At 52.5% G+C, this 15,846-nt stretch overlaps 6 protein-coding genes across 6 annotated transcripts; 3 read left to right on the plus strand and 3 right to left on the minus strand.

The window, feature by feature from the left end:
* Positions 1–445: 445 nt before the first annotated feature.
* On the plus strand, positions 446–996 carry JCM6883_002173 (uncharacterized protein; the record flags this gene model as incomplete). Its single annotated transcript, XM_076628856.1, has 2 exons — positions 446–656; positions 722–996. The coding sequence occupies 2 exons, from the start codon at positions 446–448 to the stop codon at positions 994–996; spliced, it is 486 nt and encodes a 161-aa protein (XP_076491039.1).
* Positions 997–2,039: 1,043 nt separating this feature from the next.
* Positions 2,040–2,454, minus strand: JCM6883_002174 (uncharacterized protein; the record flags this gene model as incomplete). Its single annotated transcript, XM_076628857.1, has 2 exons — positions 2,040–2,158; positions 2,223–2,454. The coding sequence occupies 2 exons, from the start codon at positions 2,452–2,454 to the stop codon at positions 2,040–2,042; spliced, it is 351 nt and encodes a 116-aa protein (XP_076491040.1).
* A 1,477-nt stretch (positions 2,455–3,931) lies between these two features.
* JCM6883_002175 (NADH:flavin oxidoreductase/NADH oxidase) lies at positions 3,932–5,682 on the minus strand (the record flags this gene model as incomplete). Its single annotated transcript, XM_076628858.1, has 7 exons — positions 3,932–4,186; positions 4,259–4,360; positions 4,425–4,587; positions 4,667–4,735; positions 4,797–4,827; positions 4,922–5,287; positions 5,349–5,682. The coding sequence occupies 7 exons, from the start codon at positions 5,680–5,682 to the stop codon at positions 3,932–3,934; spliced, it is 1,320 nt and encodes a 439-aa protein (XP_076491041.1).
* Positions 5,683–6,449: 767 nt separating this feature from the next.
* On the plus strand, positions 6,450–7,819 carry JCM6883_002176 (uncharacterized protein; the record flags this gene model as incomplete). Its single annotated transcript, XM_076628859.1, has 5 exons — positions 6,450–6,507; positions 6,595–6,754; positions 6,825–6,894; positions 6,958–7,154; positions 7,255–7,819. The coding sequence occupies 5 exons, from the start codon at positions 6,450–6,452 to the stop codon at positions 7,817–7,819; spliced, it is 1,050 nt and encodes a 349-aa protein (XP_076491042.1).
* A 427-nt stretch (positions 7,820–8,246) lies between these two features.
* Positions 8,247–10,978, plus strand: JCM6883_002177 (uncharacterized protein; the record flags this gene model as incomplete). The annotated part of the gene is made up of 6 exons (XM_076628860.1): positions 8,247–8,498; positions 8,772–9,053; positions 9,113–9,247; positions 9,309–9,810; positions 9,880–9,974; positions 10,037–10,978. 6 exons carry the CDS (start codon positions 8,247–8,249, stop codon positions 10,976–10,978), a joined length of 2,208 nt encoding a protein of 735 aa, XP_076491043.1.
* A 215-nt stretch (positions 10,979–11,193) lies between these two features.
* On the minus strand, positions 11,194–14,226 carry JCM6883_002178 (uncharacterized protein; the record flags this gene model as incomplete). Its single annotated transcript, XM_076628861.1, has 17 exons — positions 11,194–11,330; positions 11,403–11,476; positions 11,537–11,600; positions 11,672–11,969; positions 12,037–12,078; positions 12,145–12,199; positions 12,275–12,302; positions 12,371–12,446; positions 12,515–12,522; positions 12,592–12,790; positions 12,865–13,117; positions 13,186–13,190; positions 13,268–13,311; positions 13,382–13,522; positions 13,602–13,822; positions 13,896–13,912; positions 13,981–14,226. 17 exons carry the CDS (start codon positions 14,224–14,226, stop codon positions 11,194–11,196), a joined length of 1,908 nt encoding a protein of 635 aa, XP_076491044.1.
* Between the last annotated feature and the right edge of the window lie 1,620 nt (positions 14,227–15,846).

Here is a 15,846-nt window from a genome sequence, read left to right on the forward strand (position 1 = left end):
TCGTTTGTTCGGATGTTCTTCGTTCTGCCTGCCTCTCAACCGTCTTATAGGCTAGTAAGAGATGTCAAAGCCGGGTCCGATTGGAGGCTCTGATGTGAGCCTTGCCAGATCTCGAGTACCTAATCCACGAGCGACCTTGAGCTGACTGCCTCTTCCGTCAGCTGGAAATCATAGCCTCATTGATCAAAAAGGCCTTCGTCAAGATCTGTGACACGACTTCCTGGGGGGTGGATCACGGCAGACACACTCTCCGCACGTATATTTCTTGCGCGATTACCGGTGTGAAGCTCGAGATTTGGTTCTTTCGGATCCCTGGAGTCTCGGACAAGACGATCGTACGCTTCCCTCTCTCTGTACATTGACGAATGTGTATTTCATTGACACAATTCGAATTGTAGCGCTCACCCGAACCTTCTGGTACAACTATCGAATTCCAGCCGTCAGGATGCTCCTTTGTCGCGACGCCGGCTCTCCGTATTCGATCTGGTCCGCCTATCCTCCTTCCTTCCAAAAATGTTCACCACCTGGCTATGTATTTGAGACGGCTCCGGGTCCGTTGCTGGCCAGAATCGTGAACGGACGAGGGGAAGATTTGTTGCCGGAGTTCGCAACTGGCATGGCGGTTTACCAGGCTCACGGTTGCTCAGTGACAGTTGGTGAGTATATCTGTCAAGTTGACCTCCTACCATTGCATGACTGACTGAATTAACCCTACTAACAGAGGAAACCAAGACGCTCGGAGCTCGTTCTTTTCGCCACGAACTTATTTTGACCCAGGTCAATCCCGACATGCTAACGATGAGTATCGAGCTACCTCACGAGATAGAATGGAAGGGCGAATATCGAATCTACTCGGATCCCCTGAACATCGAAATTTTGGCCAAGTTCTTCAAGTTTTCAGCGAGATTAAGACACGACGATGTTTCAGAGCCTCGGGTTACGGTACCTGCGAGATATATGGCTCATGGGCGTCGGCAACACCCTCTCTACCAATAGTTCAATAGCTTTTCTCGAAAGTTCCATTCCCAGTCTCCGGCAATATGTCAGATTGATCATTTCTCTTACTCAGTCCGAGATGAGCAATGGTCCTCTGTCCGTCCAGCTTTGCTGAGAGAATAGCACCTAGTTACATTGACCGAAGATCGAGGCATTGCTTCCGTAACAAAACTTGCACTGAGTTTGGGCTGCTGTCACTTCGTTTCGTACGTTTCCCTCCTCTGGGCCTGAATTCGAATCTCGCCCATATAAAGTTCTCTCGGGATCGAGAGCTTGAAGGCGTCTTTCCGCTTGCTCTCCCGCAAGGAAGTGAGCGACCGACGACTCGCGAGGCGAGCGCACGTCCCAACGATTTTAAGGGGGATTTGATCTTCTCTCTCACTTCGTGCCTCGTATTCGAGCATACATAGATGTCATTGCGAGTCCCTCTACTTGTGAACTAGCGACGAACTTCAGGACGACTCGATCACATTCCTTCGATCGAAAACCGTCCTCTTTTCGTTTCTTCTCTTTCTTTCTGTCTCTCCACCTCGACTTTCTCGCGCATAATATCGCCTATTACATTTGCGGCTTTCACTCGACGAGGGTGTCTCGACCGCAGCGAACGTCCTCCCCAACAGTGGCTTCCGATCCTTTTTCGACTTCTTCCTCCGAACCGTCTATCTTCAACAACCCACTCGGGTCAGATGGCGAGACACATGGAGGTAATATGAAGCAAGGGGGATCAGGGAAGACGCGCTCGGGTGTACCGGGAGTCGAGCATAGTAGACGATTCGAGATTAGAGATGAAAGTCGTTGTCGGGCGAGTGAAGGTCGGTGAAGTCGCAAGAGTTGCTGGGGTAGGGTCTGGAGAGCCTGCTTCAGGGTACAGTAAGCTCGCGAGGATCTCTCACTGCTTCTGTCCAAGGGAACTTACCGATATGTCCCAATTCGTTCGTTTTCGTTGTCTTTCTCCCTCTCTCGCTCTGACTCACCGCCACGAAACTGATCTCTCGCATATCGCAGCAGTGATGAGACGGTGTTCCGACTGTCTGAACCCGACCTCATCCCCGTTCCCCTCGTTCTCGAGCCGCTCGTGCTTGTGCTTGTTCTTCTTCTTCTCTTCGATACCGCATTCGATTCTCCGAGGTTTCAATCCTCCATCGCTCCCGGATTATCTCAGCTACTCAAACATCGATCACCGTGATCAGCTTCAAAGGACACAGGCTATGACGAGTGAAACTCACACAGTGATTGATTCGCTACGATTCCGGTTCGACTGCTTTCGATTCCTCCCTGCGAGCTTTGATCGTCACCCCAATTCTGATTCGAGCTTGTGTTTAAGTCATTTGTCAAAGAAACGGGAGGAGAAGTGGGAGGCTGAGCCGGTGAAGAGGAGGAAATCGAAGGAGGAGTTGGAGCGACGAGTTCGTCTGGAGGAGTCGGCAGTCGGTTTGTGCTCGGAGCCCAGGAGCTCATCAGCGGCCGTAGAGATGGAGGAAGATTCGATATCGGAAGTGAGGGAAAGGTAAGCGAGGGACAGCAGCTTCGAATGAATTTGGAGAATCGGAGAATGCAATCAGTCCTTGATCTCCGCTTCCTCCTTAAAGTCCTATCTTTCGACATCCAGCGATCAGCGCACGCCTTCATGAAACCGGAAGATCCGCTCATCCCGACCTCCAGCTCATCTGGTCTCGACTTCACTAATTACTCCCTATTCAACCTCCCTTCTCCGTCTCTCCGTCGCTCGCTCTTCCCACTCCGTCCTCTTCTCGCTTAAGCTCACGTCTCACCCGCTCAGTCGTACCCAGCCCTGTAAATCCTGCTCATTGAATCCGACTCGTCGCAGCTCATCTCGAAACTGCGTCTCCCTTTGCACGATCCGAATCGACGACAATGTTCTCATACCGCTCCCCTGAGTCCACCGCTTCTTTCCGACTCCTAGCGACTTCTAGATCGGGCGACCTGAAGCAATAGGAGGCGAGAATCAGTGGCAAGCGATGTTGAGAGACAACTTGTTCCGATGCATCGTGCTGTGACTTCGCTTTTCGGATTTCGACTGCCTTCCACGACTCTCCGCGCTAAGACGAACCCGAGGACAGAGACGCGGAAAAGCTGCAGCTGGTCATTTGAGAGAGGAGTAATCTATCTAAATTGAGCAGTTTCGGCGGAAATCAACGAGCCCCGGGGCCCGGTCGTTCGATTTCGCGCTCTCTTCTTCCGATAACTCACCCCTCAGCGCCAGATTCTTCTGGCATCACCTCCGCTCCGAGCCCATCCTCCTTCCGGCGCAAACCGATACACCGACCCCGCTTCTTCGAACGCACTCTTTGAATTCACCGCCGACCGCACGATTTTCACAGCGCTTCGTCAAGTCCTCAAGGCTCAACACTCTCAAGGCTGGCAGTATGAGCTATCAGAAGGAGTAGCAGGGGCGCAAAGGAAAACCCGACTCGAGGGGATCTCGATCTTGACCTCTCATCCGACGCGGATCTACGGATAGGTGGTTGTATCGGACTTCTAGCTCATCCGAGCGGACCGTCATATGGGACTATATTCGGCCTCCTGAGGCTGAGACTGAGGCGGGACAGAGGTGAGCTCTTGTGAAAAGCTGAGTGCTTTCCCCTGGGAGAGCGTGAGGTTGGAGGGAGGAGGTGGAGAAGCTTTGGAACCGCTGGCGTAAGAGAACATCCGTGAAATGATAGAGTCCTTGCTGTTCTGTCTCTCGAAACTGTCAACGGAACGGCCCCGAAACCGAAAGGCTGTTCCTCGCGAAAGACAAGTCACTATCTTCCTTCGCCCTCAAAACTGCAACTCTCTCCTTGTTCTCATTCGAACAGCTCAAGAGACTGTCGGACTGTCGAGTATATCTAACCTGTACGCACCGATCTCGCGCGAGAAGATACTGAAGAATGATACTGATTTACGAAATACTGGTCTACAACACTCTTAAGTTCTACTTTTTGTCTTCAGGCTTGGTCATCATTCTAGTGTAAGCGCGTTGGTACTGAACCGGTACATTGACAACCGTATCCAACTCCTGCGCCCAGTCCAAGACCAGCGAAGGTGCCCTTAAAAATTCACGCGCGACGGTAATGATATCTGCTTGACCCTTCTGGAGGATCTCTTCGGCTTGTTTGCCTGACGTGATCAGCCCGACGGCGGAGATTGGGATAGATGTGATCTCCTTGAGAGCTTCGGCGAACGGAACCTGAGCGCGAACACAAAATCGCAAAGTTAGCTTTCGTTCGTCGTTGAGAACGGCAAGGCGATGAAAGCGCACTTGGTAGTTGGGTCCAACGTCGATCTTCTGCTTGGGGGTAAGTCCTCCTGACGAAGCGTCGAGGAGGTCAACTCCTCGCTTTTCGACCTCTTTGAGGAAGACCTGCAGGTTACGAAGCAAATGGTCAGTCGGAGCGGAGACATCATGCGGTGGTACTTGAACGTACCTTTGACTGCTCGATTCCCCAAGAGATGTATTCCCCTTGCTCGTTCTTCTCACCGTCGGGATACCAGTCGGAGGCAGAGAGTCGAACGAAGAGAGCCTTGTCCTTAGGCCAGTTCGCGCGAGTGATATCGACGATCTCGAGAGGTAACCTCATGCGGTTCTCACTGTGGTAGAGAGGAGGAAAAGGGTCAGAAAGGGCGAGTGCGACAAGTCACTGCGAGAGGGGAAATGAAAGACCCTTACAGACTGCCACCGTACTTGTCGGTACGTTTGTTCGAGACGGGACTCAAGAAGTTGTGAATCAAGTAGCCGCTGCGAGAGAGAGCGGTCAGCGAAATTATCGTCGCATGCGAAATTCGCATGCAGTACTCACTGAGCTGCGTGGACCTCGACAACGTCGGCACCTGTAGTACAAGCGAAGCTCAGTCAGTACGCGAGAGAGAGAAGGAACCAAACGAGACCGGTTTTAAGAGGAGAGCGAAAAATCTGAAAGCTTACCGGCTTGATCAGCTCGGATAGTTGCAGCTTTCCAAGCTTCTTTAAACTCCTCGATGTTCTCGAGAGTCATCTCCTTGGGCATAGGAAAGGTTTCTTCGTCGTAAGAGACGGCGGAGGGTCCCCAGACGTCGTCCCAACCGTACGATTCCTTCGTTGCAATGTGAGATTTGAGAGGAGCCTTGATCGTCGAGGTATCGAGCCAAGGTTGAAGAGTACTGGCCTTGCGTCCGGAGTGAGCCAGTTGAATGGCAGGAATGGCGCCGAGAGAGCGAATGAGGTCGAAAACGGATTTCAAGGCGTCTCTTTGCGTATCGTTCCACAAACCGGAGTCTTGAGGGGAGATTCGACCGTTGGGGAGAACGGACGCTGCCACAAGAACATAAGGTAAGTAAACGATCGCACACGAACGAATGAGGGAGAGACGTACTAGCTTCAATCATAACGCAAGCAGCTCCTCGTTGAGCCATTTGTCCAAGGTGGACCGTGTGCCAAGGCGTGAGGACTCCTTGACGTTCTCCCTCCGGTTCGCACGAGTATTGACACATCGGGGCCACGAAGATGCGGTTCTTGAACTCGAGAGGACCGATTTTGATGGGTTCGAAGAGCGTCGGGAGCTTTTCGTTTTGAGGCCAATCCTTCGCCGAAAGCGCCGTCCCGGTCGTTGGTTTAGCGTAGGGGAGGTAGAAGGTCGCATGCGGGTTCACGTCGGTGACAGTTTGGCTAGCTGCTTTGCCTGGGGCATAAGATTCGGAATCGGCCATGGTGACGAGAGTTCGGATCGGATGGGGAAGTCGAGTCAAACGAGAGGGGGTGAGCGAAAGGCGAAGTGAGCGAGTGAAAGCTGAAGTGAGTGGAATGGTGGAAGTACTGCAGCAGAAGAGACAGACGAGTCGACGGATGAGTAAACGAAGTCGCGTTTCGAATCGACTCAGGCTCGGCCCCAGACGAGAGTGGAGGCATTACAGTCTTCGAGAGCGTCGGCTTATCTCAGTCGGCTCGCTCTCGTGCTGTACGTGCCGTCATCGTCATTCTTACCCCAACCAGCCTGCAGCAGCTCTCCTCCTTCGAAGACTTCAACTTCAATCCTGCCTCGACTCCGCATCCTCGGCTTCGACCACTTCGACCATGTAACTCTTCTCTGTCACTTCAACATGAGGCAACAAGGCCCACAGTTCGGGCTAAGGATATGTTGATCGATTGAGCTGAAGGTTGGGAGACGACCGGAGCAGCTCGGGAGCAGCAACGCGTGGACTCTAAGGAACCCTGAGGGCATGACTGGGTCAATGAACCGAGTATCAACGGCAGTGTGTAGAGTCGGAGAGTTGAGTTTGAGGATGGTAAACAGTTTGAGGTTGGAAGCGAGGACTCGGTCGCAAGGCGGGCTACGCTCTGCCCAAAAGTAGAATCTAGAGATGCCGGTCCATGTATCGATTGATGGTCTGTCAGCAGATGAAGTCGAACGTCCGAAACTTGTTTCGGCGGAAGTTTCGATTTCAATCGCTCTGTCACACTGCGCTCACCAAGCACCATGGGAATCAGTCCACGTCGCTTCTTATACACTCTTCCGCCACATTTGCTCTGTCCCAGTAAGCATCTCTTTCCTCCCGCGCTACAATTCAACTTTTTTGGTCCCGCACGGACCCCGCGCTAACCTTTCCTTTACGTCTCTACAGCTTGTGAGACGACTCTCGACGAGGGCGTGAGCGTTTGCAAAGCTCGTCACGTCTTCTGTCCCCCTTGCCTTGAACAAGCAGGATGTTGTTCGATCTGCCACGAAACTTCGCCAAACTTTGAACCTGCGTCAGAGACTATCGCGGCAGTCGGTGAGCAATGGTGAGTCTCTTCCTCTGATTTCGAGCGGTATGGGGAGAGCCGGGAGCTAACACCCTGATCTCGGAAACAGGCTTCGTTGCATCGATCCGCTTTGTGATTGGGTTGGGGCGCAGAAAGCTGAAAAGGCGCACTCGGCACTCGTGAGTCTATACAACTCGCGCTCAGTAGTCGTAGGCTGATGGATCACGTTTCCCTTTGAGCAGTGCGAGTATCGAGTTGTACTTTGCAACCTCTGCCAAACTGCGATGCGACACCACGAACTAGCAGATCACTTGAGTCAAGTCTGTCCCGAAGCCGTCACTGTTTGCGAACACGGAGGAGAGGATTGTGGAGGTCAGGGAAAAGGTGTTTACTACCGCAAGGACGTCGCACTTCACGATTCGATTTGCTCGAGATTTGCGTGAGTTTCCTCCGTCTTCCCTCTCTCCTGCTTCGTCGCCGAGACAGGAGCTCGTTCTCGAAACGCTGATACTGATCTAGTCGACCTCCATGTGCTGCAGTTGTCGTCTCAACGGCTGCAAGACTCGAACTTCCCTTTCGAACCTCGCTATTCACGAACGGGAATGTTTCCAACTTCGTCAAGCTCTCTTCTCCGCCGCACACCTCTTGAAGAGTCAACAAACCGCCGCCGCAACCCACCACGCCAACGCTTCCGCTCTCACCGCAATTGTTTGCAAGCTTCCCCGTTCGACTCTAACTTCGGGTGAACAACAGTTCTTCGATCAAGCCATCGCTCTTTACCCTCAAGCTGTCAATCACTCGACCAATTCGGAGCTCCGCCTCGAGTCGGGATCCGTCCTTGTCGCTCAGACTCCGATCACTCCAATCACTCCTTCGAAACCGAACGAGCTCAACACTCTCGAATCTTCCTCGTTTCTCGACTCGACACCAAATCCTTGCACCGTCTCTCAACCTCTCGATATCTGTGACTTGGAGGTAGCGGGAGCTGGAGGTTCTGCCGCAAAAAGGAGGAAGGTCTCGGAGGAACAAGACGAAGTAACCGCGACCCAACACGCCAGTGCTGTTTACCCCTCGAAACAATCGACGACGGCGGATGCGCCTTAAGCTAGGCTGATCGTCGTTGGGCTGTTCGTCGAGTAGAAGGGTCCTGAAAGTGTCCGTCTGTCTTTGGACTTTTTGGTTTCTCGAGTTTCCGTTTTTCTCCCCTGTCGATGTTTCAATCCTGCAACTCGTTTGTTCGTTGTCTGTTCGCCCTTCACTGCCCTGAAGTCTACCTTCCTGGTCTGGTCTCAATCCCTTGACCTGTTTCTCAGACTGTTGCGACGAGTTTAGAGGGGAAAGGTTTTCCGACTGACTGCTCTCTTCGCTCGCTTCCGTTGCGGCTCACTTCTGATCCCTTCCTAACCACATGTCAGCGATGCGTGGAGGAAAAGAGCCGAAATGTTGAAAAATGTTGATTGATCTCGAAACCGATTCGCATTTCCTGCCTCCAAACCTTCCGCTCCCCCGCTCTTCTGCAGCGAGCTATTTTATGAGCCGCATCCCTGTTCCATCCCACAACAGCAACCTTAACAACTCTACTTCTTCGCTACCCAGTTCGCCTTCGCTCGCTCAACTCAACAATAACAACATGTCTTCTCGCCCGTCTGCGAGGCGTCCCGAGTCGGTCTACTCCTCGACCGGTAGCTACTTGAGTTCTGCGGCTCCTCCCGGTACTCCCCCTGCCGCCGCACCTGGAGATGGATTGGCAGAAACGAGGAAGAGACAAAGTAGGAGGGACGAGGTTAGTCTTTCTGTCTCCCTCTCGACTGTAATGGGCTATCAGGATACGCTATTGTGGTCAGTCAAGGATGGAGCACTATTCAGCCTCTGCAAGAGGGTCAGGGAAGAGGTGCAGAATCGACGGGAAGTTTCGGTGTTGGACGAACGCTCAGGGCGTCTAGCGATTATTGGGCGGCTTAGAAGCATACCGAGGAGGATATTCGAATCATAACGAATAGTTCTAGCGCGTATCTGGTGGATCTGATGACTGACGACCTCGTTTCCCTCTTCGCAGGCGATTCGCAAAAAAATCGAATCTGAACTCTCTCGCAAACGTCCTCCTTCGAAGCGATCCGGTACCGCTGGAGGTCACCAACAATCTCATCGCTCCTCGGCTCGCCCCAAGCAAGGAACCGTTTCCGCCCTTCGTCCTCTCCCCGCCCTCACCGTGCCTCACTCGATCTCGGTCGCAGACGCTTCTCAACTCTGTGCCGCGAAGCGAACCGACTGTGTTCTCGTCGTCGATGAAGAAGAGCACCTCTGTGGCATCTTTACCGCCAAGGATCTCGCTTTCCGAGTGAGTTCTATTTCGCGTTTTCAAATTCGACTCGAACTGATCGTGTTGTCCTTCTGCAGGTCGTCGGAGATGGTATGGATCCTCGTAACACTCCCGTCAGTGCGATCATGACGCCGAACCCCATGGTAACTCGCGACACGACTTCGGCCACTGAAGCTCTTCAAACGATGGTCACTCGTGGTTTCCGTCATCTCGTGAGTCGTCCCCCATCCGCTTCATAGACATCCCTCACTCACTGTTTCTTTGCTTCTGTAGCCCGTATGTAACGAAGACGGCGACGTCGTTGGTCTGCTCGATATTACCAAAGTCTTCCACGAATCGCTCGAAAAGCTCGAAAAGGCCTACGGATCTTCGCAGAAGCTCTATACCGCTCTCGAGGGTGCTCAAGAACAATTTGGAGGAGCCGAAGGTGCTGCCAACCCTCTCCTCGCCTATGTTCAAGCTCTTCGCGACAAGATGTCTTTCCCCGACCTCGGATCGATTCTCGACGCTCGCACGACCGCCGCGACAATCGGACTCAAGACGACCGTTCGTGAGGCCGCCAAGCTCATGCGAGAGAAGAGGACTACCGCAGTTTGCGTCATGGAGAGCGATGGAAAGAAGATTGCCGGAATCTTCACGAGCAAGGACGTCGTTTTGAGGGTTATCGCTGCTGGTCTCGACGCGAAAACTTGCAGTGTCGTTCGAGTCATGACTCCTCACCCCGATTGCGCTCTCCCTACCCTCAGCATTCAAGACGCTCTCCGCAAGATGCACGGTAAGTTTTCGTTTTTTGACTCCCGAACTCTCGGACTAGCCGCTGATCCCTCTACGTCATTGGCTACAGATGGTCACTATCTCAACTTGCCCGTAGTAGACGATGGAGGAGCTCTCGTCGGTATCGTCGACGTTCTCAAGCTCACTTACGCGACGCTCGAACAGGTGAGTTCTTTCTCCTGTCATCGATTCCTTGGAATGATTCACTCACGAGAAATCGCCTGCAGGTCAACACGCTTCACGCCGACTCTGCTGGAGCCGACACTTCTGGCGGACCTCTCTGGGGACGATTCTTCGCGGCTGCCGCGGACGCTGGAGGAGACGACGACACGGAATCGATGGTGTCTGGAACTGGTGTCAGCGAATCCGTTCACTCGTCGCAAGCTCCCTTCTCGACTCCCACTCGGCCCGGACATCACCGATCAAAGGACAGCGTCGACACTCCCGGTTCCGAATTGTTCCCTGGAGATTCGGCTTCAGTCATGAACGACGATGGAGCTTCCGAAGTTGGAGGATCTCGTCGTGCTCCCGGAGCTTCGAGTGTCGGAGGAACTGCCGCTTCGCAAATCGTCGATGATGGAACTTACCTCTTCAAATTCGTCGCCCCCGGAGGTTCGACTCATCGTTTCCAAGCTCGTTACGACTCTCACGAATTCTTGACCGACATCGTTTCGGGCAAACTCTCCTCGGATCCTTTCTTCGCGACTCCTTCCACTCCCTCCGACGAAACCTCCTCGCCTTCTCCCGCCGTCGCCGATCCTCGCGACTTTCAACTTTCGTACAGGGACGACGATGGAGATCTCGTCCTCATGACTCACGATGGAGACGTCACCGACGCTGTCGCAACGGCGAAGGCTCAAGGCAAGGATCGAGTCGTCCTCATCGTATCTGGCGGACAAACATGGAAAGCCGCTCAGAAAGAACAAGACATGCCCGCCGTCACGACCACGAAGAAGCTCGTCATCGTCGAAGAAGGTGACGAAGACAAGGAGGACGAATCAGAGGAGCAAGTCGCGAAACCCAAGAAACGATCGAGTTCGTCGGATGGAGCAGAACTCGTCGGAGGAGTCTTACCGAAGGAATACCTTCTCCCGGCTAGTATCGGATTCCTCGGTGTAGTCATCGCTACTGTCTTTATCGCCTCTCGTGCTAGCGGTTCCTCAAGGTAGACTCGGTCTCCGATCTTTATCCGTTCTTTCGTTTTCGCTTTTCTCATCCCAATCCGTATCATTTCGTCTTCCTTTCAATACCGTACGATCATATCACTCTCGCCCCTCCCCAGCTCACGAGTAGCATCATGAATGAACTCTTTCCTATCTAACTCCGAGTCAACTCGAATGGATTGCATGAATATAAATAGTCTCTATTTTTCGAATCGAGCGGCCTACAAGTCCCAGAAGCGAAGGAGTTTCTGTTTGAGTGTTTTGCGTTCGACATACTCGTCGCGGTCGCCAGCGACGACTCGCCCCGAGCTATCTTTGTGGTCGTAAGCGTTCTGACTGTCTCCGAGATAGTAATTCTCTGTGTGCGAGAGTAGAGCGTCAGTGCGAGGTCAGGTCGACAAGGCGAGACGTGAGAAGAGAAGAGACTAACTTTGCCAACATGCAGCAATGATGCAAATAAAGGAGATTCCGAGAGCAGCACTCCACAATGGGTAAACAGTGGCCCTTTTGTCGAGCGGAGGGTCAGTGACAATTTGACTCGAAGAAACCTCGATTGAGACTCACTCGTAAGCCTTAGTCGCTCCATTTCGAACTGCCGATCCGAAATCATACTCCTTGATGAGAGTGACTAGGTGAGCAGCAATTTGTCGAGTCAGTGGGAAATTCCTTCTACCGCAAGCAAACGAACGATCAACTCACTGTCTTGGTAGAAAGAAGTCACTTCCTCATCCGTCACGGAAGCGGGAAGGTATTTCCTTAAGTTACCGGGCATCCTCTCGCCCCAAACTTCTCCAGCTACTGCCTCTCCAATCGCTCCTCCTACGCTCGACCACAAGAGTAGCAGAGCACAGACGAGTGCGAGATCTTGATGGGGAACCGACGCCTGGGAGGCGAGTTGGGATCCGAGAGAGCTGAAAGCGCTGCCTGCGGAAGATAAGAGTTGCGACATGACGAGACGTCCATAGTCGTGTACTCCGTTCTTGTCAACGAGTAGGCCCTGTTCGATTCAGGCAGAGAAAGGTGAGTATACCGAAGGAGTGAATGAGAGAGGAGTGAGGACTCACGTAACCGACTGAGCGAATCGCCAGTCCAAAGACTTGCCAGAACTTCATCACAGGAGATCGTTTAGTGCGTCTAACTCACGTTCCAGCGATAGAGATAGAGAAGTTCACCTTGAAACGACGAGTAGCAGTCATTAAGAGACCAGCAATAATCGCGACTCCGCAACTTTCCATGTTCGAATCGAGAAAAAGTTAGTGACGACGTTCGAAAGCGAGAGATTGCATCGAAGGATATGCTTACAGCCCCATGTTCTGTACGTTGTTGAAATCTGTATAGCTCTCAGATTATATGATTAGCGGAAGAGCGTTGAAAGTTTGAGCTCAGGCAGAAGATTACAGTTCCATTGACGCGGTGAAACGTCTGTGACTATGTACACGTAAGAAGATAAATAGAGCACTTGCAGATAGGCAGCCTGAAGAGAGACGGACGAGAACCGGATCAGCGATGCCAACTCGCAAAGGGAAAAGCGATCAAACTGACGATAAAGTCTACGAAGGTGAAAGGAGAGACGTTCGATCAATTGACGACAAGGAGGAAGTGCTCGAACGAGGACTCACAGACGACGTTGATCAACACTGCGGTATTGAACGAGCGATTGTAGAGGATCCGTTTCGGCATAGAGGGATATTTCGCAAACTTCCATTCGTAGACGGGATATGCGAGGAGACAGACGGCACCGACGGCAATCATCGCGATGAGAGATTGATTCTGGAATCCGCCTTTCGCACCTCCATACAGTGAGAAGGGCAAGAGCAGCTACAGAGAGTGAAATCCGAGTTAGTCGAGGAATCTCCCTCGCGGCGAGTAAGGAGGGGGCCTAAAGAGCTTACGAGAGACCAACCGAATCCGAGCAGAATGAGACCAATCAAGTCTACTTCAAGCAGGACTTGAACGACTTGGTCACGGAGCGTTTTCTGCTCGACTTGAGCGACGAGCTCAACTTTCGAGTCATCGAGTCCAGCTCGAGCAGCGTCGACGTTGATGAGTCCCTCTTTGAGCGCGCGAGACTCGAGCCACCACATACAGAGGCACGCTGGAGTCCATATAACGGGATAGATGATAGCGAACATTCCGTATCCCCAGCTGTCAAGAACGAGGACACGATGAGCTTTGATTCCGAGTAATGGGATCTCGGGGAGTCCAGAGCTTACCGCCACTGGAGATGATCCACGAGTAGCTAACGATCATCAGTGCGAGTCGATCTAAGCGAAGGAGAAAGAACAGACCGCTCACCTTATCATCCGTGCTGAGAGCTGCAACGATCTCGCTTGTGAACCCTGTCGACGTGCAGGAGATGCGTTGAGCTAATCACTCAGCATGAGCGCATGTAGAGAGCGAGACACGTACAGACAGTAACGAGATAGGGCGAGGAGAGAAGACCCATTCCGAGACCTCGGTACTTCAGCGGAACCAAGTCGGCCATCAAAATCGTGTTGAGGAGATCGAAACCACTCGATCCAATCTGAGAAAAGACGTTGCCCACGATATCTAGATGACGGAGGGGAATCAGCGACGTCAGTACACGCGGTTAGCAAAGTCGAAAGAAGAGGAGAGCGGAAGAACTAACAAGCAGCGAGGGTCGGGGACTTGAGGGAGATGCAGTAACCAACGACTTGCAGAACCATGCAGACGAAGTAGATGTGTGGGCGGCCGAATACGTCCGATAGTTTTGAGAGAAATGGAAGAGCGGTACTTCCGATGATGCTCGTCGCAACACTCAGGGCAGACAGTCCAGTCGAATGTTGCTGGAAAGACGAGGTGGCGTAAACAGAGAGGGATCCCGTCATCCTACGCATTGTAATGTTGCCATGTCAGCTCAGCATATACGAGGCCGACCACGAGAGGAAGGAAAGGAACGAACGAAGCTGCCATAGCAGCCTGACGGAAGCGAGTCAGTAGTCAGCAAGCAGCGTAGAGAGAGAAAGAGTACAGACGAAAGGACTCACGACCCATTGGAGGAGATAGATCAAGACGGCAAGACTGTACAAACCGTACCGACCTCTCTTCGAGGCCGCAGCGTACCTCGCCATCGCTTCGACTCCGACGACTCCTCGACTCTTGAAGGTAGGTTCATCTCGGCTAGGTGATTCGGTTGGGTCAGAAGCTAAGCTGTGCTTGTCGGTCGAAGAAACGATAGATTTGTGATCGTCTGCGGGAGGTTGCGCTGAAGGGAGTTTGGCGATCTCCTCCATATTATGGTCAGTCGGGTCGACGATATGAGTTGTGGCGAGGAAGGCGACAGGCGAAGAGGAGGGGAGGACCGGTGAGCAGAAGGGAAAAAAGCTCTCGAAAAAAGTTTGACCAGAAAGGGGAACAAGTGGGCAACTCATCCATCTTATCCGACTTCGGTCAAGCGAGCAGCGTGTTGCGAGGGTCGGGACTCGGGAACTGTCGGGAACCTGCGCTCGAAAGGGGAATCGACCGTCAGATTAGATTCCCTGTGAGTTTCGCGACTTTCTTTCGCGATTCCAGCTCGCACTCACAAGGACCAGAATTCGAGACCGTACACCTCGTGCTTCGCTATTGTTCTCCAGGTCTTGCTCCCCCATATTGCTTTCCACGGAGAACGGGGTGAAAGGGTTCACCTTGATCTGGGAAGTCGAAGAGGAGAAGTGAGCGATCCTCTCGAGTCGAGCTCGTTACCTGCCCCGAGAGCGTATCAGCTCGAATAGCACGGACGCAGCTGGAACCTCGAAGAAGCGGAGGTGCTGACCTGAGTCACTCACTCCAATAGCTTCGACAACTTACTCCCCGAGTCTCTCGAACAGGATTTGTGAGAGGAGAAGGGAGATTCTTTGCACTGAGACGAACAACTACGACACGTCTAAGATTCAAGTTCCCTTTCTCGAGCGTTCCTGCTTGTCAAGAGCTAGCGATAGAAGCTGTGATTCTTTCTTCCCGAGTTTTGAGTCAGCCTCTCGATGGAGGGTAGATTTGGATCATCAACCAAATTCTTTCCTAACCCATTTCTGGGCCGTACAGATCGATTTTGGGAACAGTTTAGCGGTTCTGAACAAGTTCAGTAGGGTAATCATTCTCATAACTCGGGAGGAAAGAATCACGCCCTTCTGAGCGCGTCGAGATGTGAGGATTCCGATTGGACGACGTTCGAGATTGTGGGATCAAGAGTGTCGATGAAAGTGGGCCGGAGCGAGAGAGTATCAATCGAGTTCAAGCGAGAGCTGTTTGCATGAACGAGGAAGAACAGTCAGTACTCATTCTCCCAACTTTCTCGAAATGCTCCCTGTTCTCCGTCCCCTGGACCCCACTGACCTCACACGAACGAGTTGGTGGAACCGAATTGCGTCAGGTTAAGCGTTGGATATAACGAATTCTCAATATCAACCTTCCGAGGTTTGTTTGGCCTCGTTTGTTTTGAAGGAGATTCGATTTTGCAGTTTGTTAAAACTTCGTCATCCACAATTCGTTTGTTCCGTGTCTTCTTGCCGGCAGTGAGAGTTGAAGAGGTGAAGCGAAGGGGAGAGGAGAGGAGGAGAACGGGAAAGAGAGCGGGAACGGGAACTCACGATCAGCAGAGCAGCGGAACGATCTGTATGGGGTTGTAGAGGTGAGCAAGATGCGCTGGGGATGTCGAGGGTCGGAGTAATCGAAGTCGCGAAAAAAAACTTTGATGAAGAGTCGCCAAGGGCGAGGGAGAGGCTCAAGGCGGATAAGAGTCTGGGTTTATCATTCTATGGAGGTTGTAAAGCCCTGTGAGGTGTTCGAGTGGGCGATCAGGCGAGGTGAGTGGTAAAGGGAGGAGAAGAGAGAGAACCCCGATTTCGCTGGGAGGAGTCGAAAATTGTCACCTC

The sequence above is a fragment of the Sporobolomyces salmoneus genome (genome assembly GCF_050403485.1).
Source record: "Sporobolomyces salmoneus JCM6883 DNA, S_salmoneus_JCM6883_v1_ctg3, whole genome shotgun sequence".
Taxonomy (NCBI): domain Eukaryota; kingdom Fungi; phylum Basidiomycota; class Microbotryomycetes; order Sporidiobolales; family Sporidiobolaceae; genus Sporobolomyces; species Sporobolomyces salmoneus.